Source organism: Theropithecus gelada, chromosome 9, assembly GCF_003255815.1.
Source record: "Theropithecus gelada isolate Dixy chromosome 9, Tgel_1.0, whole genome shotgun sequence".
Lineage (NCBI taxonomy): Eukaryota > Metazoa > Chordata > Mammalia > Primates > Cercopithecidae > Theropithecus > Theropithecus gelada.
In genome coordinates this window covers 31,701,329-31,725,954 of record NC_037677.1, presented here as the reverse complement: position 1 = coordinate 31,725,954, position 24,626 = coordinate 31,701,329, and the positions used below count along the sequence as shown (strand labels likewise).

Below are 24,626 nucleotides of genomic sequence, written 5' to 3'. Positions count from 1 at the left end.
TAAATTTGAGTCATTTCTTTTCAGCCTAAAGAACTTCATTTTGTATTTCTTACAAGGCAAGTCTGCTAGCAATAAATTTTCTCATTCATCATATATATGCGAATGGCTTTTTTTAAACCTTCAATTTGAAGGATTATTTTGCTAGACATAAAATTCTTGATCTTTTTTTCTTTTTCTTTTTTCAAATTTTTGTGGGTACATAGTAGGTGTATATCTTTATGGGGTACATGAAATGTTTTGCTACAGGCATGCAATGTGTGATAATGACATCATAGAGAATGGCGTATCCATCCCTTCAAGCATTTATTGTTTGTGTTACCAACAGTCCAATAATATTCTTAGTTATTTTAATATTAATATTTACAATCAAGTTATTATTGACTATAGTTACCATGTTGTGCTATCAAATAACAGGTCTTATTCTTTCTAATTAATTTTGTTCTGCCCATTAACTGGCCCCCTCCCCCAAGTACATTTCCCAACCTCTGGAAACCATCTTTCTATTCTCTGTGTCCATGAGTTGAATTGTTTTGATTTTTAGATCCCACAAATAAGTGAGAACATGCAATGTTTGTCTTTCTCTGCTTGGCTTAACATAGTGATCTCCAGTTTCATCCATGTGGTTGCAAATGACTTGATCCCATTCTTTTTTTATGGCTGAATGGTATTCCACTGTGTATATGTACCAAATTTTCTTTATCCATTCATCTGTTGATGGACACTTAAGTTGCTTCCAGATCTTAGGTATCATGAACAGTGCTGCAACAAACATGGGAGTGCAGATATCTCTTCAATATACTAAATGCTTTCTTTTGGGTATATACCCAGCAGTGGGATTCTTGGTCATATGATCATCATGGTCATTCAGTATGATACTAGCTGTGGGTCTAATGTATCTAGTGTTTATTATGTTGAGATATGTTCCTTCTATACCCCATTTTTTACAGTTTTTTATCATGAAAGGATGTTGAATTTCATCAAATGGTTTTTCAGTATCAATTGAAATGATCGTATGATTTTTGTTTTTATTTTGTTAATGTGATGTATTACATTGACTGATTTTCATATGTTGAACCAACCTTGCATCCTAGGTAGGGGATAAATCCCACTTAGTCATTATGAATGATCTTTTTAATGGATTGTTGAATTCAATTTGCTAGTATTTTGTTGAGGATTTTTGCATCAATATTCATCAGAGATATTGGCCTGCCCCTCCCCTCCCCTCTCCTTCCCTTCCCTTCCTGGTGTGTCTTTGTCTGGTTTGGGTATTAGGGCAATACTGGCCTCATGGAATGAGTTCAGAAGTACTCCCTCCTCCTCTATTTTTTGGAATAGTTTGAATAGAATTGGTATTAGTTCTTCTTAAATGTTTGGTAGAATTCAGCAGTGAAGCTACTGTGTCCTGGGCTTTCCTTTACAGGGAGACTTTTTATTATGGCTTTAATCTCATCACTTGTTATTGGACTGTTCAGGTTTTGGATTTCTTCCTGGTTTAATCATGGTAGGTTGTATGTGTCTAGGAATTTGTTCATTTCTTCTAGATTTTTCCAATGTATTGCCATATGGTTACTCATAGTAGCCATTAATGGTCTTTTGAATTTCTGCAGTATCAGTTATAATGTCTCTTTTTTCATCTCTGATTTTATTTATTTGGATCTTTTCTCTTATTTTCTTAGTCTGCCGAAAGGCTTGTCAATGTTCTTTAACTTTTCACGAAACCAACTTTTTGTTTCATTGATCTTTTGTATTGTTTTCTTCATTTCAAATTCATTTACTTCTGCTCTGATCTTTTTTATTTCTTTGCTTCTACTAATTTTAGGTTTGGCTTGCTCTTGCTGCTGTAGTTCTTTAAGATGCATTGTTAGATTGTTAATTTGAAATCTTTGATCTTTTTCAATGTAGGCACTTATAGCTATAAACTTTCCTCTTAATACCACTTTTGTTGTATCTCATAGGTTTTGGTATGTTGTGTTTCCATTATCATTTGTTTCAAGACATTTTTCTATTTCTTTGTTAATTTATTCATTGACCCATTGGTCATTCAGGAGCATATTGCTTAATTTCCATATATTTGCATAGTTTTCAAAAATTCCTCCTGTTTTTGATTTCTAGTTTTATTCCATTGTGGTCAGAGAAGATGCTTGATATTATTTCAATTTTTAAAAAATACTTTGAGACTTGTTTTGTGACCTAATATATGGTCTGTCCTTGAGAATGACCCATGTGCTGAAGAGAAGAATGTGCATTCTGCAGCCACTGGATGAAATGTTCTGTAAATATATATTAGATCCATTTGGTCATATAGTGCAGATTAAGTTTAATGTTACTTTGTTGATTTTCTGTCTGGAAGATCTGTCTAATGCTGACAGTGGGGTGTTGAAGTCTCCAGCTGTTATTGTACTGTGGCCTATGTCTCTCTGTAGCTCTAATAATATTTGCTTTATATATCTGGGTGCCCCAGTGTTGGGTGCATATATATTTAAAATAATTAAGTCCTCTTGCTGGATCAACACTTTTATCATTATATAGTGACTTTTCTCCCTTCTTACAGTCTTTGTCTTGAAATCTATTTTGTCTGGTATAAGGATAGTGACTCCTGCTTTTTTTTTTTTTTTTTTTTTTTTTTGGTTTCCATTGGCATGGAATATCTTTTTCCATCCCTTTATTTTTAGTCTATATGTGTATTTATGGGTGAAGTGTGTTTCTTATAGGCAATAGATCAATGGGTCTTATTTTTTTTAATCCATTCTGCCAGTCTATATCTTTTGATTGGAGAGTTTAGTTCATTTACATTCAATGTTATTATTGGTGAGGACTCACTCCTGCCATTTTGTTATTTGTTTTCTGGTCATTTTCTTTCCTTCCTTTCTTCCTTTAGTGAAGGTGATTTTCCCTGGTTATATGATTTAGTTTCTTGCTTTTAGGTTTTGTGTAACCATGGTATGTTTTCTGTTTGAAGTTACCATGAGATTTGCAAATACTATCCTATAATCCATTATTTTAAACTTACAGAAACTTAGCACTGTTTGTATAAACAAAAACCAAGAAAAAAGAAAATTAATAAAAACTCTACACCTTAATTTTGTCCCCCAACTTTTAAACTTTTTGTTGTTTATATCACATTGTGCTGTCTATGTCTTGAAGAGTTGTTATAGTTATTGCATTTCATTGGTTTATCATTTAGTCTTTCTACTTAGGATAGGAGTAGTTTACACAGCAGTTACAGTGTTATAGTATTCTGGGTTTTTCTGTGTACTTACTAGTGAGTTTTGTACCTTCAGGTGATTATTATTATTCATTAACATCCATTTCTGTCTGATTGAAATAGTCCCTTAAGCATTTCTTATAGGACCGGTCTAGAATTAACACAATTCCCCAGCTTTTGCTTGTCTAGGAAAATCTTTATTTCTCCTTCATGTTTAAAGAATATTTTCACAGGATATACTATTCTAGGGTAACAGTTTTCTTCCTTCAGCACTTTAAATATGTTATGCCACTATCTCCTGGCCTGTAAGACTTCCACTGAAAAGTCTGCTGTCAGACATATTGGAGTTCCGTTGTACATTTTTTCCTTTTCTCCTGCTTTTAGGATACTTTCTTTATCTTTGAGCTTTGGTAGTTTGCTTATTAAATGCCTTGAGGTAGTTGTCTTTGGGTCAGATCTGCTTGTACTTGGATATTGATCCTTCTTGTACTTGGATATTGATGTCTTTCTTTAGGGTTGGAAAGTTCTCTGTTATTATCCCTTTGAATAAACTGTCTAACCCTATCTCTCTCCCTATCTCCTCTTTGAGGTCAATAACTCAGATATTCCCCTCTGAGGCTATTTCCTAGATTCAGTAGTTGTGCTTTTTTTTTTTTTTTTTTTTATTCTTCTGTCTCCTCGGACTGTGTATTTTCAAATAGCCTGTCTGCAAGCTTACTATTTTTTTCTTCCACTTGATCAGTTCTGCTGTTAAGACTCTGATGAATTCTTCAGTATGCCAGTTGCACTTTTTAGCTTCAGAATTTTTAAAATTATTTTTTAACTATTTAATATTTTAAAATATTTTATTTTAAATTATTGGATTCTTTTAAATTATTTCAATCTTTGTTAAATTTATCTGAATTCTGAGTTCCTTCTCTGTGTTACCTTAAATTTCATTGAGTTTCCTCAAAACAGCCATTTTGAATTCTCTATCTGAAAAGTCACATATCTCTGTTTCTCCAGAATTGTTCCCTGGTGCCTTATTTAATTCATTTGGTGAAGTAATTTTTTCCTGGAATATCTTGATACTTGTAGATATTTGTTTGTGTCTGGGCATTGAAGAGTTAGGTGTTTATTGTATTTATCACTGTCTGGATTTGTCTGTATCCACTGTTCTTGGGAAGGCTTTCCAGATAGTCTGAAGGACTTAGGTGTATGATCTGTGCTGTATCTGCTTTAGGATACTTATCTGCTGTATCTGCACCCCAAACCCTGTAACACTGTAGTTCTTGCAGACTCATACAGGTATCACACTGATGGTCCTGGACAAGATCCTGGAGAATTCTTTGGATTACCAGGCACAGACTCTTGTTCTCTTCCCTTTCTAAGCAAATGGAGTCTCTCACTCTCTGTTCTGAGCCACCTGAAACTGAGAGTGGACTGACACAAGCACCACTGTGCCCACCACCACTATGACCACACTGGGTCAGCATAGCACTGTGTCTCACCCAAGGCCCACTGTAACCACTCCCTGGCTATGTTTGCTCAAGGCCTTGGGACTCTACAATCAGCAGGTGGTGAAGCCAGCCAGGTTTGTGCTCCACTCTTCAGAGTTACAAGTTACCCTAGTTCCCCGGCAAGGTCCAGAGGTGCCATACAGGAGCCAGGATCTAGAGTCAAAAACCTTAGAAGTCTACCTGGTGTTCTACTGTATTGCAGCTGAACTGGCACTCAGATCACAAGACGTAGTCCTTCTTACTTTTCCCTCCGCTTTACGAAGGCAGAGGAGCCTTACCCTGTGGCCAACACCACCGCAGGTCCATGGGGAGGGCTGCCAGACTACCACCAATGTTCCCTTAAGGCCCAAGGGCTCTTGAATCAACTTCTGGTGAATGCTGCCTGGCCCTTGGACTTATGCTTCAAGTCAGTGGACTCCCCTAGGCCCAGGACAGGTCCAGAAATCCCATCCAAGAGCCAAGTCCTGGAATCTGGGACCGCCCCCCTGGCTCTAAGAGTCTGTTTGGTGCTCTAACACACTGTGGCTCAGCTGATATCTGAAGACAGCAAATCTCAGAGCCTCACCCAAGGCCCTTGACATAGTACTTGAGTATCACTGCTGGTTGTTTAAGGTCCAAGTGCTCTTCAGTTAGCAAGTGACAAATCCTGCCAGGACTGGGTCCTTCCCTTCAAAGAAGCAGGTTCCTTTCTGGCCCAGGGAATGTTTAGAAATATTGTCTGAGAGCTAGGACCTGAAAACAGGACCTTGCAACTCTAGCAACTCTAACCACAGCCCCATCCTGCTGCTGTGGCTGAGCTGGTATCCAAGATGCAATACAGAGTCCTCCCCACTCTTTCATCTCCTTTCCTTATGTGGGAGTAAGAAGTCTCTTTTGGGATGATGAGCTGTGCAGCCTGGGGTTAGGAAAGGGATAATGCCAGCATTGTCCTGGCTGGTGTCTCTGTAGGTCATGTGCCGCACTCCCCAAGTCCAGTGTCTCTGGGTCCAGTACAGAACTAGGACTCATGTAAAAGTTGCCGTCCTTGTGGCCTAGACTGCCTTTCAAGTTTATTAGCACCCCAGAGCACTTTAGCCTGAGGTGGCAAGGCTTGTGGGGGAAGTCAGGTTCTAACTGCTAAGATCAGGGGTTCCCCTCTGGCTATGGCTGGTTTAAATGCTTCCTCCATAGGCGGATGTCAGCTGAGTTTGGTCCTGTTTTCCTTTCTGCTATAACAGGACAGCATTGAGTTCAATGCCTCACAATTGCTGTGCCCTCCCACTGTCAGTGCCCAGAGATGCTCTCTGCACCACACTGCTGCTGCCAGAGATGCAAGACTGTTTTTTCTACCTCTTCAGTGCCTGTTTCAGTAATATGAAGTTAAAACCAGACACTATGAGGGCTCACCTGAATTTTAGTTTTTATGAAGGTGCTTTTCTTGTGTAAATGTTTGTTAAATTGGTGTCCTTGTGGGGAGGTGATTGGTGGAGCCTTCTATTCTGCCATCTTGCTCTGTCTCCTCCAGTTTTTTTCTTTAGCTCTTTGAATATATCATTTCACTACCTTCTGGTCCCCATTATTTAGATGGGAAGTCAGCCATTAACTATAGTCATGTTCCCATGTAGGTGATGAGTCATTTTCTTTTGCTGCTTTCAAGATTTTATCTTCTGTTGTAGTTGTTGATTTTTGTTTTTGTTTTTGTTTTTTTTGAGATGGATTCTCACTCTGTTGCCCAGGTTAGAAGTGCAGTGGTGCAATTTCAGCTCACTGCAACCTCCACCCACTGGGTTCAAGCGATTCTCTTGCCTCGGCTTCCTGAGTAGCTTGGATTACAGGTGCCTGCCACCAAGCTTGGTTAATTTTGTATTTTTTTTTTTCAGTAGAGAGGGGGTTTCACCATGTTGGCCTGGCTGGTCTTGAACTCCTGATCTCAGGTGATCCACCCGCCTCAGCCTCCCAAAGTGCTGGGATCACAGGCATGAGCCACCAGGCCAGGACTCAAGATTTTGTCTTTGACTTTCAGCAGTTTGACTGTAATGTATCTGGGTGTGAATCTTTTTGTATTTATCTTACTTGGTGTTTGATATGCTTCTTGAGCATGTATGTTCAGGCTTTTATATCAGATTTTGAAAGTTTTGGCCATTATTTCCTCCAATATTTTTTCTAATCCTTTCTCTTTCTCCTTTCTCTGACTGCCAATATGTATACATTGGTACACTTACTCTTGTTACAGGTATCCGACACTTGTTCTTTTTCTTTTTTCTTTCTGTTCTTTAGAATGAATTATTTCTGTTAATCTATACTCATGTTCAGTGATTTGTTTCTTCTGCCCTCTCAAATATGCTGTTGAGTTCCTCTAGTAAACTTTTTGTTTCACTTATTGTCTCAATATTCTTCAGCTCCAGAATTTTCATTTGGACATTTATATAATTTAGATTTCCTTATTAAAAATTGCTATTAATTGATTTATTATTGTCAAACTTTCCTTTAATTCTTTAAATATAATTTCCTTTAGTTCCTTAAACATAATAGCTCCTTCAAAGTCTGTATTTGCTGGTTCCAACATCTGGAAATACTGAGATGTATTTATTGACTGCTTTTTATTTCTATCACTGTTGATAACATTTAGGAAAATTCCATTTTAATCATAAGTAAGAAGATGTATAAATCCATATAAATTTACTATTATATTTATTTCTTCTTTGTACAAATTATTTTTTAAAAGCCTAGAGCTATACTGAGGGAAACTAATCTGCGATCTTTAAACTGACTGCCATACCATAGTTGCATTAGAAAACAAGATCTAGTTTGTTTCTAGAATCTTTTAACCCTTTCATGACTTTTCTCTCTTTTGCATATACACTTAAAAGGAAAACAATTTGATTGATTTGACTAAAGTAATAATTAATCTACGATGGATGTATAATGCCTCCAGGGAATAATTTCCTAAGGATTAGGCCAGTTTCATCTTTAATTTACATTTTTATAGAAAAAGAAAATACTTGACTCAATGGAAGGCATTTTCATTGGTGGAAATGTCCATTCCATCATCTCTAGGGCTTAAAAATGATAAGAATTCTTTGTAAGGGAATATCTATGCTGTAGCTATGTGACATTGTGACTATTCTGAACTTATCTATTCTATGTGACACCAGATTTTATATGAAATTTCTAGAACTCGACCAACTCCTCAACTCTCTCTGGACCAGAAGTACTTGTATCAAAAAGGATAAAATCCATCAACTTCAAAGGAAACAAAACAGCATAATAACCCCTGATCAGGACTATTCTAATTTCTCTTCATCCATGGACGAAGAGTCTGAGGATGGCCCAATTTCCTGGGATCAGGTATTGCCATTGTTTCTCTTATGCAAGTATTTGCTACTGTCAAAGGAAGCCCAGCTGTGAAAGTTTTACTAGAGTTGTAGAAAACTTAAAGAATATTGTGTATTATCATGAAAAGTAAAAATATTCTAGTTCCACACGTAGTTACGGTTTTCTTTCTCTAAAAGTGTATCTCTGTAGACATAAAAACAAAGCCAAAGTATATAGGGGAATGAAATATATTGCTTTTTCTTCCCTTGAGTTCAGATCAAATGAATGAATAATTCAGAAAACATATTGAGCATTTTATGCACACCACTAATCATCCTGGGCACGAGAGATACAATGTTGAACAAAAATAGGCACGTATTTTTGCTATTACATATCTTAAAAGTTAATTTCTGTTACTTCTGCCATGTATAAAAGGCATCTGTTGAAGCCGACTCTTTCAAACTCATGTTTACTGTATTCAACTGCAGGTGACAAGAGTTGATTTCCTTATTAATCCATGTTTTTGAAGTTTCCTTAATTAGGGCCAACTCTCAGAAAGAGAGCAAATAGGGTCTCTTCGTGGAGATCTTATTTGAATAAAGAATAAAAGTTATTTCTTAAAATTTTGGGGTTACTTAAGGCATGCATCTTCTAAGAATGCTGATAATCATTTTCTGTGCAAAACAAACACAATCTCTTCTCCAATAATTCTTCCCTATTCCAACACATGTCTTTCACTGTGATTCCTGATGGGGTTCTAATGTGGGACACCTGATTTGAGGACTCTGCCTATATTATTAGGTCAATGGTTTTCCAATGGTTGTGCCTAGGCCAGCAGCAGCAGCATCACCTGGGAACTTGTTGGAAATGTACATCCTCAGGCCCCAACCCGGAATCTACTGAATCATAAACCCCAAGAGTAGTGTCCAGAACTCTGTCTTTTAACAAGCCCTGCAAGTAATTCTCAGAACTAAAGATTAGAAACCACTGCTTTTGAATATGTTGGTAAAGCTTCCATAGAAATCTGATAACATCAACACAAGTACAAACATATTTCAAAGTTACGAGGAAGGAATAAAGATATTTTAAAGATTATTGCCTGCATAATCTAAATATTCATTTTCTTTTTTAAAAATAGGTCATGTTCAAAATTTTATAGAATATAATGAGTCCCCAGTAAGGACATTTATGTTAGTGATTTCAGAAGAAACTTACTTAATGACCTAAATGGCACAAGAGCAGCAAGCGAAGATTAAGGGCACAGAAGTTTGTGATAGAATAAACTTACTCTGTGAGAAGGTATTCTAAAACTAGAAACTATTCAACTTCTTGACAACAAACTGCAGGAAGGTGCATAGTATTCTCTTCTTGTTTCTTTCTCCATTCCTTTATTCACCAGTCAGGCATTTTCTGATAGGAATTGTATTATGAAACTATCATCAAAAGTTTGTTGCCAGTGTCCTTTTATTTTTGTCAATATTATTGATGATGAAATAATTAAATTCTGTCAATAACAAGTGGTGCAAAAGAGAACCTTGTCTTTGGCGTACATTATTTTGATAAAGGGAAAAAACCCACAAGTTTAGCTTTCTGTGGATGCTTTTTGTAGCAGAAACTTTCTGGAGTTCTTGCCCAATCCCTTACTGAGAAATGCCTTCCTCACCCACAGGAGTGAGGTTGGCACCCATGTTTGAACATCTTTATTCCATCTCCTACTACTTGGGCAAAACCGATTGAACTAAATGGACTCCTGACCCCAAGAGATACCATCTGCGGCTTTGCTGAATCATCAGATCTCTCTCAGGACTTAGAGATGCAGCATTCTTGGGCTCTTGGAGTGAAAAGTCACTTTAGAGTTGGGGCTTATATGGCCGTGAGTTTACGAGAGAGGGCCAAACTGTGAAAGGAAATAGATCTATGGAGAGGGAAACAGGAACAAGAAAATACTTGGCTCAGGGAGGGAGTGGAGGGCGGGGGCGGGAAGAAGGTTGTGGGCAGAGATCATGCATCTTTGGTTTCCCAGCTTCAAGTTGTCATTCCTTATGAAGTGTGGGCATTCTTTCAGTCCCTGGACTCTTTGAGACCATCTGTGCTTTTCTAATACAATCCCCTCTTGATTTTCTGATTTCAGTGGGTTCTGTTCCATGCACCCAAACATTTCCTGATCAAGATAAAACTTTTTATCCATGAAATCATCTCTAAAGATTTTTATGTGGGGGAAAAAGACAAACAGCAACTGTGTCATCATTATTTACAGATTAGCAAAGTGCCTTTATTAAAACATCTCTAAATTATACAGCGTGGCACACCAACTCAGCTTTGCAAACCACTGATTTTTAAAACAATACCTTACTGATCGCAACTAAAGATCACAAAGACATTGCATCAGGGTCTTATTTCAATAGAAAACATCCATTTGTGAGAGCGAAACTACATACCACTCTCATTCACCTATTAAAACTTGTAAATTGTAATTTTTGACGATGTCAACCTTTATTCTGAGATGGACAAATGTCTTGTGGCCATTTTTAGAGACTGTGGCATTTGTTCTTTACTTATTCTTCTCTCTCATAAATATGCCTATACAGTGAGAAAACAAATTGTACAGATTTAGGTAAAAATTAGTAAAGTCAGTAAGAAATAATGATGTTTTCAACTGTGTGTGTGTGTGTGTGTGTGTGTGAAGAAGGGATGCCAATTGAGAGAGGTAGCTATATCATTTGGTATTTACACAGCAGCTGGTTGACATAGCTTTACTTTCAAAAATTTTACCGTTACTTTTAAGACTTCTGAAAGTACACGTTTCCTACACAGGCTGACTAAATCAAACAGTATTAAAGACAGTGACCTCATTACCATAGGACTTCTGTTTATTGTATGAAGTCTTTGTTAACACAAATCTATCCTCATTGAAAAAGAACAAAAACATCAAAGTATCCTAAGGCTGCTGGTTAGAACACCACTCAACACATTGTAAAACACAATGTGTCTTTCTAGGAAAGAAAACGTGTGCAAAACTCATACGAAATAATGCTCAGAATGAAAATGAGATATTGCAGACTTTGGTCAGAGATTTAAAATATCCTTAGGAATCACATGTAGCTGAAAGTTTGCAGGGAAACACGTGTCATACTGGTTTCATGTGTGTGTTCTAGCCATTCTATCTAGAATTCACTCCTCAAGAATGACAACTGGTGGAGAATCTAGTTTAAATATGCTGAGATTAGTAACAATGTTATATGTTTTCCTCACACAGACTTGCTTCTCTGCTAGGCAGCTGGTGGAGATATTTCTACAGAAGAGCCTCTCACCCATTTCTAAGGAGGACTTTAAGCAAATGAGTCCAGGGATCATCCAGCAACTCCTCAGCTGCTCCTGCCACTTGCCCAAGGACCAACAAGCAAAGCTGCCACCCACCACTCTGGAGAGTAAGTTCTAGATCTTCCTTCAGAAAGTTGATGTGCACAATGTATGCAATAATAATAGTAAACGCAGGATACTTATTATATACCAGGCACAGTTCTAAACATTTTACATTTATCAACTCATTTAATCCTCCTAACAATGCTACAAGGTAGATATTATTCCCATTTTACAGATGAGGAAATTGAGGCACAGAGTGATTAAGTGACTTTCCTAAGGACACACAGCTGGGAGGTGATGGAGCTGCCATTCAAACCTAGGCAAGCTGGCCCTGGAGTCTGTGTTTCTAACCACAATACATACTACTCTTCAATGAATATTTTATATTTGCGTATGGTTTATATGAATTAATTATGCCTTCTATAGTTGACTCAATCGTGGATCAACATAAAAGGCCATAGTTGAGAGGTGGCATGGTAAAAGAGAAAGCAATAGCATTGGAATCTGGAACGCAGAACTGAGTCACGCCTTCTTTCCTCAGATACTTCGTGATCTTAAGCAATTTCTCCCCAAGATGGTTTCTTTTCCAGCCCAGTAGAAAGCAGTGATATCCTATAGGGCTGCCTTTCTCACATCATGGCATGTATAAAAAAATGAAAACACATTATGAGAAACCAAAGCTCAGTGGGCTGCTGTGGGATGAAGGTGACCCATCCAGGGAGATACCAGCCTCCCAGACGTAGCTCTCAGTCCCAGGAAGGCAAGGGATCATTATGTGCAGTTACCTGTATCCCACTGAGTCATTGCAAGAGATGAGATCTCTCTGAGGGCTTCACTGGGTACTCGTGAGGTTCAAATGGGATAACGTGGACAAAAATGTCTTCAGTAAATTTAAAGCTCTGTATATTTAAAAGACAAAAAAAAAAAATGGTTGTCTGAGAACAATCCATGTTATCTAGTAAAAATGTGACAAGTAACTTAACATTGATATAAGGGCCTTAGATACATTATTTTCTCAGAGCTGTGTTTCTTTCTCTTTGAGATAACCTGCAATACCAATCATAGCTGAGCTGTTCAGCTACCCACCTCTAACTCACAGTGGATTCTGTAACATCAAGAGGCTTAATTGAAAATGTTAGGTGAACAAAAACATGCCAGGCCTAAATATCTAAGATTCCACATTCACTAAGAGAAAAAGAGCTTCATTAATAGTGAGCAGCTAAATAACTCAGCACTTGGTGGTCATTCAGTGAGGCTCAGAACACGGATGAAGACAGCACGGTGGCACCTAGGAGCATCCCTGGGCATGTTGACATTCCTACCACCTGGCTTGGGGCTGGAATGTATAGGCTGCTCGGAAAAGGGTTTTGAAATTAAGACCTATGAAAAAAGTTGTATCTCCTCTTGAATGAACTTCTAGACACTTCTTGGGAATACTCTTCCTGGGAAACATCCCAACATGTCACACTCACTAAATAATCCAGAAAGGGGCCGGGCGCGGTGGCTTATGCCTGTAATCCCAGCACTTCGTGAGGCCGAGGCAGTCGGATCACGAGGTCAGGAGATTGAGACCATCCTGGTTTATGCGGTGAAACCCCATCTCTACTAAAAATGCAAAGAAATAGCTGGGCGTGCTGGTGGGTGCCTGTAATCCCAGCTACTCGGGATGCTGAGGCAGGAGAATGGCAGGAACCCGGGAGGCGGAGCTTGCAGTGAGCCGAGATTGTGCCACTGCACTCCAGCCTGGGTGACAGAGGAAGACTCCATCTCAAAAAAAAAAAAAAGAAAAAAGAATCCAGAAAGGCCAGGTGCGGTGTCTCACACCTGTAATCCTAGTACTTTGGGAGGGGCAAGGCAGGAGGATTGCTTGAGCCCAGGAGTTTGAGACTAGCCTGGGCAACATAGGGAGACCCCATCTCTACAAAAAGAAAAATTAGTCAGGCATGGTGGCATGTACTTGTGGTCTCAGATACTCAGGAGGCTTAGGCGGGAGGATCATTATAGCCCAGCAGTTTGAGGCTGTGGTGAGCTGTGACAATGCCATTGCACTCCAGTTGGGTGACAGAGAGAGACCCTGTCTTAAAAACAAGAACCTAGGCCTGGCGCGGCGGCTCACTCCTGTAATTCCAGCACTTTGGGAGGCCGAGGTGGGCGGATCACGAGGTCAGGAATTCGAGACCAGCCTGGCCAACATGGTGAAACCCCGTCTCTACTGAAAATACAAAAATTAGCTGGGTATGGTGGTGGGCGCCTATAATCCCAGCTACTCGGGAGACTGAGGCAGGAGAATCGTTTGAACCCGGGAGGTAGAGGTTGCAGTGAGCCAAGATCACGCCATTGCACTCCAGCCTGGGCGACAGGGTGAGATTCTATCTCAAAAAAACCAAAAAAACAAAACAACAAAAAAAAAAACCTAGAAAAACATCCCTGTCCTCAATCGAAAATGTTGCATTATGTGAATAGGGAAAGGCTTTAATTTCAAAAGTTCTTTTGAAATTATAGAAATGTATGATATCATACTGAAGGGAGGAGGACTTGGGGAGACATTGTTAAGAAAATACTGTTCCGTATACTGAAACTCAACCACTAAGCACCACCTTTGAATTTCCAGGAGTTTTATGGCCATGTACAAATTAAGTTTCAGATCTATTCAGAGTAGCTGCTCAGAAGTGGCTAAGAATTTAGTGGCCAGGTCAAGCTCTATTGTAATCATGGGAAACTTTAGAACCTGTCTGCAAGTTGCCTCACGCCAATCAAGACTTCATGGCACCTATGCAGGGACCTTGGGTAAATTAGCAGAGTCCTGTGACCATAGGTCAGATACTTTATGGTTTCGAGGCTGTCCTTCCTACATGAAATCCAGTGAAATACGACCCATAGAGAATCTAAAAAGATTTGCTAACCTCTGAAGTTATGAAACGTTCATTTTCCTGCATGGGTAGGAGCCCACAGGGGTGGGGGGTAGCAAAATAACTGAAGAAGTTTCAACTTTGCCTTTTGCCTGGGAAATGTCATACCCTGATTTGTCATTGTGCTTTCTTAGCATTTTGTGGCCTTTTGCAGTTACCACTTTTCAAATGGGACGGCTTTAAATTTTATTAGATGTCCAGGTGCCCATGTTAATATTCAAATATCTTTAATTTATGTAATAAAAGAAAAGAATGGCATTTCCACATAGAGTCTATTTGGGGAAGAATGGGATATGAAACTTGGTTGAAGATTTTCAGGGAAGTTTCTATAACATGGGTATTTTTATTACATTAGAATGATGAAAGAAACGATGATGTAGGTGTCTGGTCAATACATGACATACAGTTTGCCATCTTAACCATTTGTATTTGCACAACTCAGTATATTCACATTGTTGTGCAATAGATAATAGAACTTTTTCATCTTGCAAAACTAAAATTCTATATCCATAGAAGAATAACTCTTCATTTCACCTTGCTTCTCAACCATTTCATAGGGATTCCATAGCAATGAAAATGTGGTAGTGGGGGTATGGGAATAGATGCTTAAAAGTTTTTTACCTCTTCTGAGTACACTACCAACTCTATTTTAATATTAGATCCCTGGGTAATTTAGAACTTATAGTTCAGTAAAGGTCCTCTTAATTTCAGAAGACTATTTTTCTGTTACCAATTATATTATTAAAATGATCTAGGCTGGGCCTGGTGGCTCATGCCCACAATTCCAGCTCTTTGGGAGGCCAAGGTGGTGGATCATTTGAGGTCAAGAGTTCGAGACCAGCCTGGCCAACATGATGGAACCCCGTCTCTACTAAAAATACAAAAATTAGCCAGACATGGTGGTGGGCACCTGTAGTCCCAGCTACTCGGGAGGCTGAGGCAGGAGAATTGCTTGAGCCCGGGAGGTAGAGGTTGCAGCAAGCTGAGATTGTGCCATGGCACTCCAGCCTGGGTGACAGAGTGAGGCTCTGTCTCAAAAATGAAAATAAAATAAAATGATCTAATTTAAAGAGTGAACCTTTTAGAAAAATGCAAGAATGATGAGAATGAAATATTTTCTACTTTAACAAACTTTAAGAGGATAGTTTTTTTTTTTTTTTAATTGCAATGAATTTTAAGTATTTTGACACCAGGATTGTTTGATTTAACTTATTATATATCTATAGTCACTGAAGAAAGTAACAGTTTAATTTCCTAATTAGCTTTCCTCATTGTTTACTAACTAGTTTGCCATGACTTGTTAGTAATTTCTAAATAGTTAGAGAAATAAGCATTTGCTTTGAATATCCACAAGCCGATGAAAATCTCTTATGTTATCTGTACTTGACTCTGAAAGCCATTTCCTCCTTCTCTTTTAATCTTATCTCTTCCCTTTTCTCCTTTATTTCTTCTCCCGTCATATACATATATATGATTCCACATATATATCTGTGGAATGACCTCAGCATATGTATACACACACACACACATATATGTACATATGTGTGTATATATATGTTTTTCTTTTGAATAACCTTACAAATTATACTTTATAAATATTTTTAAAAAGGAAGCCTAGAAACATGAAATTCTAAATATTATAAAAATCATTGCAATCATCCAAAATGTAGATTATTCAGATTTTTATTATCAACTGTAACACTTTCATTGGTCAGTTATCACCAATAACATCACTCATTTTAGTCACTGAAAATAATATCATTCTGGACATTACAAATAATTCAGACAGCTTTTGGAAGGAAGTTCTTCCAAAACATGTACTCATTTTGTACACAAACATAGGTCTACAACAGGGCCAAACCTTACGCTTCCTATGTAAGAGCTACATTTTTGCCTTTGAGAAGTTTAAGATATGATTAAGTGAGAATTGTTACCAGTGACTGTCAGTGGATGTTGTAGTTTCAAGTGAGAGAAATTAATTTCTTTGAGGGTTGGAGGTGAGCTCAGTCGTGGCTTGCCACAACAATTTTTAGTAAGGGGTAGTCAGAGTAACTTCCAAACAACAGGATTATTTGAAGAAAGTCTTGTCTTAGTCCATGCTGTAACAAAATACCACAAACGGATGGCTTACATAAACAACAGACATTTATTTCTCACAGTTCTGGAGGTTGGGAAGTCCAAGATCAAGGCGTTAGCAGATTCGGTGTCTGGTGAAGGTCGGCTTCCTGGTTCATGGACTGGTGAAGGGAAGAACTCCAGTCCCTTCAGCCCCCTATAAAGGCCGTAATCCCATTCAACAGGGTGAAGAGTATATGACCTAATCACACCCCAAAGGCCTTACCTCCTAATACAACCTACCGCCTTGGTGCTTAGGTTTCAACATGTGAATTCTGGGGAGATGCAAACATTTAGACCATAGAAAATCTGTTCATTCTTTTTGTTAAAAATTTAAAAACTTTTTACTGCATATAACACTTATAAGACTGGGTGCTGTGGCTCATGCCTGTAATCCCATCACTTTGGGAGGTGAAGCAGGAGGATTGCTTGAGCCCAGGAGCTTGAGACCAGCCCAGGTAACACAGTGAGACCCTATCTCTACTAAAAATAAAAGCTTAGCCGGACGTGATGGCACCTGCCAGTAATCCCAACTGTTCAGGGAACTGATGTGGGAAGATCACTTTGAGCCTGGGAGTTCAGGGTTATAGTGAGCTATAACCACACCACTGCACCCCAACTCAAGCCAACAGAGTGAGAACCTGTCTCAAAAACAACAAAAACAACAAGACGCTTATTTAAAAATTCCAAATTGGGAGCAGTGGGCTCGCAACTGTAATCCAGTTTTGCAATTTGGGAGGCTGAGAAGAGTGGGTCACTTGAGTCCAGGAGTTCAAGACCAGCCTGGGGAAGATGACGAAACTCCATCTCTCCAAAAAAAAAAAAAAAAAAACAGAAAATGAGTCAGGCATGACGGTGTATACCTGTAGTCCCAGGTACTTGGGAGGCCGAGATAGGAGGATCACTTGAGCCTAGGAGGTGGAGGCTGCAGAGAGCTATGATAGCGCCACTACATTCCAGGCTGGGTGACAGAGAGATCCTGTCTCAAAATAAAAACAAAACACTTATTTAAAAATTCCATATCCCTACTGGCTGTTACTGTAAGACTGATTCTTCTGGCATTTTTGCCAACTGAGGCTGGAATGGAGGGCACTGGGCACTTACTGTGTTTATGATCTCCTTTGACTTAGAATATGGCTACAGCACGGTGGCTGTCACCCTTCTCACACTGGGCTCCATGCTGGGGACAGCGCTGGTCCTTTTCCACAGCTGTGAGGAGAACTACAGACTTATCTTACAGCTGTTTGTGGGCTTGGCCGTCGGGACACTGTCTGGGGATGCTCTGCTCCACCTTATCCCTCAGGTAATCTGCTCTTTTCCATTTCAGATAAAGTTCGCTTCATTTCTCTTCACATTTAACCTCTGGAGGTATTTACGCCAAATTTTACTGAGACTTCGAAGAGAGAATATGGTGGCTGGTGTTTTCCTTAAAAAGAAATATTATTTCCCCAAAGCCTCTCTGCACTTGTAGAAGAGAAGAGATGCCCCAACATTAGGCTTGCCACATAGTAGTAGTGTTTTTGAAATAAAAGAAAAGGTGGCAGGGCATGGTGGCTCACACCTGTAATCCCAGTACTATGGGAGGCTGAGGCAGAAAGATTGCTTGAGCCCAGGAGTTCAAGACCAGCCTGGCTGACGTGGTGAAACCCCATCTCTACTAAAAATACAAAAATTAGCTGCACATGGTGCATGCGCCTGTACTCCCAGCATTTTGGGAGGCCAAGGCAGGCGGATTACTTGAGATCAGGAGTTCGAGACCAGCCTGGACAGTGTGGTGAAACCCCATCTCTACTAAAAATACAAAAATTAGCTGGGCGTAGTGCCATGCGCCTGTAATTCCAGCCACTCACCCGAGAGGCTGAGACAGTTCGGAGCTTGAACTCAAGAGGCGAAGGTTGCAGTGAGCAGAGATCATACCACAGGTTGCAGTGAGCAGAGATCATACCACTGCACTCCAGCATGGGTGACAGAGCGAGACTCTCAAAAAAAGTTGTCATTCAGGTTGTTCACCCAAGACCTGGTTGTTTAAAAGTCCAGAATCTCCCCGTTTCCCTCTCTCTTGCTTTCTCTCTCTCATCATGTGATGTGCCTGCTTCCCCTTCACTGTCTGCTGTGATTGGAAGCTTCCTGAGGCCCACATCAGAAGCAGATGCCAACACCATGCTTCCTGTACACCCTGCAGAACCAGGAGCCCATTAAACCTCTTTTCTTTGTAGGTTACCCAGCCTCAGATATTTCTTTATAGCAACACAAAAATGGCCTAATTCACTTGTCCTTCTTTCTATTCTGCCCAGAAGGCTGCAGCTCCTCAGCTACCTTGCAGGTTGGATTTTTGTTTGCGGTCAGCCAATGAGGGAAGCAATGGAAAACTCAGGGGAGGAGGAGACAGGGGCAGAGGTGTTTGTGCCCAGCTCCCTCCCGGCTCCGGCATCCACTCTAGAAGTGGCTGATTCACCGTGGGCTACGTCTCCAGTGGACAGCGTCCCCACAGCTCTGCGGCTCATTGGCCTTCCTCCCTTTTCCCTTGCACCCCTAAGGGTGGCAATGCTTTCCTGGGATGCCTCTGGGTGCCTCATTATCCTTTGTTTATACCCTTGACCCTGCCCACCTCTGTAATAGTCTTATCTTTCATGTCTCTTTATTTGAGCCACTACAGTGGAATTCTCCTTCTTGCCTAACAGTGTCTAAATTTCTCTTATGGAACAGGTAAGCATCAGGAGGCTGCCTCCTGTTAACATGTGCTGAGGCTCTTTTTCAGAAAAGAAAGGAGTAAAACCTGAGTTGAGGTCATCTACAGACGAGGTTTTCTCTTCCCTCTGAAATCTCTTACCAGGGATAATGACGGTGGACCAATGATCCCCATCCCAGCAAAGCCTGAGCTGGTTAAAATTTTCCACAAGCCTCTGGCAATTTCCTGCAGGGTCACTCTTGTTGCTTAGAGGCTCAATTGTTATTCAATGTTCTGAAAATCGCAAAGGGAGCATTGGAAAAATAAAACCATTATGAGTTTTAATTGCCCTCATAATCTAATATCCTGGAAATATTTCAGGGCTTATGATTGACTAGAGGCGGTGGCCGAGGCCTTTTTTCTAGGTCACAGCAGTGGTAGCAGAATTATTTACTGCCTAGGAGCCTGGGAAGCAGAAAAAGGCTCTCAGGTCAGGCTGAGTCTCCCCCAAACAGGGAGCCCACAGCAAAGGTGGACTTGAGGATGGCCACAACATGTTACAGAGGAGAACTTAAGAGATTAGCTGGGTTTCACCAAATTTTGTAGACAGTTTTTTTGGCTTAAGAAAAGAGACGAGGTCCAGGCGTAGTGGTTCACGCCTGTAATCCCAGCACTTTGGGAGGCCAAGGCAGTCCTTCAGATCACCTGAGGTCAGGAGTTCGAGACCAGCCTGGCCAACATGGCGAAACCCCATCTCTACTAAAAATGCAAAAATTAGCTGGGTGTGGTGGTGTGCACCTGTAATCCCAGCTACTCAGGAGGCTGAGGAAGGAGAATCGCTTGAACCCAGGAGGTGGAGGTTGCAGTGAGCCGAGAGATCGTGCCATTGCCCTGGGCAACAGAGCGAGACTCCGTCTCAAGAGAAAAAAAAAAGGGAGAGAGAAAAAAAAGAAAACACAAAAGAGACAAGGAAAGATGCAGGGCAAGTGTGGTGGCATGCTAGAAAAATCAGTGATCTGTGGCAAGTTTTCAAACGTCTGCACAGAAGTGAGAAAAACGCTACTCATATGATTGCCTTTTTTAGTCAGCTAAATTTGTTCAACTGAAAGATCTACATTTTATTTTGAGATCTGGGGTTTTTCTTCTGTTTTTTTTTTTATGATATTACAAATGTTCTCTATTTTGTGCAATAATAATCATTAGAAGTATTAGATGGGTATCCTTTAATGTCCTTAGGAAGAGAAAAAGTTGACTAACATATATTGTTTTTTAGTGATATTTACATACACAATGTATTTATGTAGATACATATGTATACTCACATATACACACGTACATATATGTATGCACACCTAAATGCCTATATACATATATGTATGAAAGTATATACATACAATCTCTACACATATTATTTCTTGTTCCTTTTTAAAATTTAATGGTAACATTCTAAATCTGGAAACCATTTATGAACTACTTCATAAATTGCCTTCTCTAAGAGAAGGGATATGGTATAGAATGATCTACTGGCTCACAAGAAATCATGAGGTTGACCAGTGGAATGACTCAACCAATGGGACGAGTCAATTACAGAAGAATTCCCAATACATTTCTTGTATTCTTTTGTGTCCCAGACACCTGACAAATATTATCAGTCATACAGTATGCTCCCAATGGAACAAGTCTTCAAGGTGGATTTCTTACTTATCTGATATTTAATAAAAGTTTACTTAGATTACAATGGGGCATGAGAATAAACCCCAGATGAAATATAAAGTTTATTAATATTTTATGAGGCATTGTTGTACAAACAGATGCAGATTGGACTTCTGAAAAACAATTTGGCTGAAGGACTGAGTTTGTATGAAAATCTAGGGTACTTGCAGAAATAAAGCTTAGGTTTCATTCTGTTCATTAGCACAGGCTATTCAAAACTCTCTTTTGTCTTCTGTTGTACACATTTTATTTGACCCTGGTTAAAGCGTATAGTGGAAGTATTCACACACCCAAAAGCAAACTGGACTTTTAGTGATTGTGTTAATAGTTGTCATGGCATTTCCCAGAGTGAAAATTAAATATATTCAACACTGGGCCTGATATTTGATAGTTAAGTCATCAAAAGTTATGTCCTTCTTTCTTTCTGCCTTTTTTTTTTTTTCCTGAAGGTTCTTGGTTTACATAAGCAGGAAGCCCCAGAATTTGGGCATTTCCATGAAAGCAAAGGTCATATTTGGAAACTGTTGGGATTAATTGGAGGCATCCATGGATTTTTCTTGATAGAAAAATGTTTTATTCTTCTTGTATCACCAAATGACAAGGTATATTTTTATTTGTCTTGTGCTTTAAAGTCTTATAATACATTCATCTGTTACTTCAGAAGTACTTGTTCAAAAGTAATGAAGTTACCTGTGTAAGGGATGTCTAATGGAATGCTGATTTCAAGAATACACAGCTCCTTCTAATAAGATATTAATTTTTAAAAACATCTATTCCTGAGTAGTTAGTGTACTTGTTACGACCTTTTGTTTAACCTTCATGGTTGGTTTATGAACTGGGCACCATTTTATGTCTGGGGACTGAAGGGGTCCAACATTCTAGCTACTAATCAGCGTTTTGGATGTCTTTCTTAACCTAAACAAATAAGCAAACAAAAACTTGGAAAAGCCACAAAATCACATGTCATTTTCTATCTTAAAGGCATTTAAAATTACAAAAATCAGTAGGTTAGAAATTTTGAAATTTGTGGCAAATATTTTTTCAGCTTTAGTAATTTCTTTTATTATGCCAGTAGCTGATAAATGTCTACAAATATGGGCCAGGCGCTGTGGCTCACGCCTGTAATTTCAGCACTTTGGGAGGCTGAGGCGGGCGGATCACCTGAGGTCAGGAGTTTGAGACCAGCCTGGCCAACACAGTGAAACCCTGTTTGTACTAAAAATACAAAAATTAGCCAGGCGTGGTGCTGCGCGCCTGTAATCCCAGCTACTCGGGAGGCTGAGGCAGGAGAATTGCTTGAACCCGGGAGGTGGAGGTTGCAGTGACCCGAGATCGTACCACTGCACTCCAGCCTGGGTGACAGAGCAAGACTCCATCTCAAAAAAAAAAAAGAGAAAAAAGGAAAAAATAAATAGCACGTATTGTTTATCATTCCTAAATTTGTTCAAAATTCTGTTTTATGCATCAAAAAATAAAATGAATTTATGGATGGATAGAGGGATGATAGATGGATACATGATAAAATAGATTTAATAAAATAATCATAGGATCCAGGAAGTGGATAGCTCTATATTTACATTACAGTACAATTCTTTCAGCTTTCTATATATTTGAAAACTTTTCAGCAATAAATAGATGTCATGAATTCAAATAGACTACAAGTCACCTTTTGTAAAAGTTTTCTAATAAAGCAGGACTTTTCTTTGGCCTGGGGCTCAAACTAGGATGTTATGGTAATTTGGAAATTAGGAATGCCAACTTCTATTACAGTACTTACCCTAAAAGTTTAGGAACTTACCCTTCACAAAAGAAGTGCTAATCTCAAGAAGCATTAAAAAAATAACAAATCCCCACTTATACCCAATGGATTAACATTTCTGGGTTGGGAAAACTAAATTAGAAAGCCAACATACCAATAACTCAGTAGTTAGAAATCCAGTATGGTAATGAGTGAAAGAAATTCTGAACATCCAAAAATGTAGAGTTTATTCAGATTGTTTATGGGCTTGTCAGGGAGTTTAAGAGCACATGAGTTTTAAGAGCATAATTTCGAGATTTATAATATTGCCTAAAATAAAAGGAATGCATATGTTTTAGGAACTGCAAATGCTTTCCTTGATGAATATATTTCCAGAGACGTTATTTTAGTAGTCACAGGGTACAATATACTTTTGATTATTATCATTGTGGTACCTCCAGAAAGAATTCAAATTTAATTTTGTGTGAATATAACTTTTTTAGTAAATAAAAAGACAGTATAAAAACTACTACTATTCAAGACTCCTTCAATCATCACTAGACATTTTTGAAGTTGCATTCCATTCTTAAAGCATCCCAGTTCTCTTTTGTGGCAACTACCATTTTGGCCAATAGGCAATGGAATGGAACCATGGCATTGACAAAGACTACACCTGTGTTCTTCTGGCTTCAACACTAATTTTAAATCATCCTCATCCAGCAGGGCCTGTCATTGGTTAATGGGCACGTGGGACATTCCCACCATCTTGCACTCAACTCTGAATTAAGTGACCAGGCAGGCAGAGGCAAATCTGCTTCAACTATCCAGTTGGTAGGTTGTTGATCTGAAGCATTCTACTCATCTGATTATCTTCTCTCCTTTATTCCTCAATGAACAAATGAAAATCAGTAGGGTAGACAAACAGATTCCATACTCCTGCTTTACCTATTCTTAACTATGATAAATACTGTTTAGAAAACTCGGCCAAGCACCTGAAAGCTGTTTTAAAGAGCAACAAGCACCCTCCACAGATTCAAATCATTGCTCTCTGCATCACTTTCAAACATGTATGGATCAGACTGACATCGTAGACACGTCCTTAATCCTTGTGTTTACAAGTTTTCATAAACCAGTTGACCTTTGGGTTTTGCATTCTGAGTAATCCTTAGCCATGACTAGGTGAATGCAAACAGATGTTGAGCAAGGGATTACCCAGTGCACCTAGGACTGGGGTGTTCATTTCATAACGCAGGAGAGAACTGATTCTGCCTAATGAGATGTTTCATAGTTAAGTGCCTTCATTCTACTAACTTTTCCACAATAAAATCTTCTATATTAATTCTCAAAGCACAATGCCCAATCATGTTCAAAACAATATTCCCATTCAAATTCTTAAGTAAGTATAGGAATGGGAAAAATATGAAAGTAATGTTTAATTGTTAAAATCCCTGCCTCCTGGAACCATGGCCTTGAGGTAAAGGGTTTACAGTGTAAGGATAGATTCCTCAGTAGAAATGAGGAGGCTATTCCTGAGATATTGACATAGCAAAATAGAAGTCGAGGAGTAGATTTCAGATCCTGTGCTAACTCAGAGATAGGAGCCAGAAATTTCCTTTAAAATACGATTTTAAGAGCCTTAATTGTATTTATTGCTTAGATATTCTAAATGTGGTTTGAAAGAAGATAACTTCAGGTGGGGTTAGTTTCAAAAATCACTTTAATACTGACCTTATTCCTTCTCTTTGAAGTGTCCAGAGCCCCAAGATGCATGTAACCAAATCTCTGAAGGTACCTTAGTGAGTCTTGAGCTATTTGAACACTCCAGCTCACTAATATATGCATAATTCCTCGTGTTATTTAAGCTGCAAGTTTGACCTACAGCATAATAGAAATTGTACAAACTTTTAGGAGTGTTTGATGAGTTTAATTTCTTGTTTTTTCAAGAAACTCAAGGCTAAAGAAGAATGTACATATTTTTCCCAATCAATAAGAAGTCCTGAATGTTTGGCTCTAAATTACTTTACATAATGTGACAATAAATAGCTTTTGTTGAAAAACAAGACAAAACATTCTAGAATAAATATCTAAATTCTGGTATTTTAACAGAACTATAAAGCATTGT

The 24,626-nt window shown here is 38.9% G+C and overlaps 1 protein-coding gene across 4 annotated transcripts in view; it reads left to right on the top strand.

Annotated features, from left to right (window-relative positions):
• SLC39A12 (solute carrier family 39 member 12) overlaps positions 1–24,626 on the top strand; it is an 83,170-nt gene that overhangs the window by 16,511 nt on the left and 42,033 nt on the right. For 2 of the 4 annotated variants that reach the window (XM_025396626.1, XM_025396629.1), the window contains 5 exons: positions 7,859–8,031; positions 11,255–11,426; positions 17,516–17,688; positions 21,216–21,368; positions 23,225–23,335. In XM_025396626.1, coding sequence (XP_025252411.1) covers positions 7,859–8,031; positions 11,255–11,426; positions 17,516–17,688; positions 21,216–21,368; positions 23,225–23,335 — 782 coding nt within the window. The remainder of the gene's footprint in view (positions 1–7,858; positions 8,032–11,254; positions 11,427–17,515; positions 17,689–21,215; positions 21,369–23,224; positions 23,336–24,626) is intronic. The other 2 variants (XM_025396627.1, XM_025396628.1) reach the window with 2 other exon arrangements.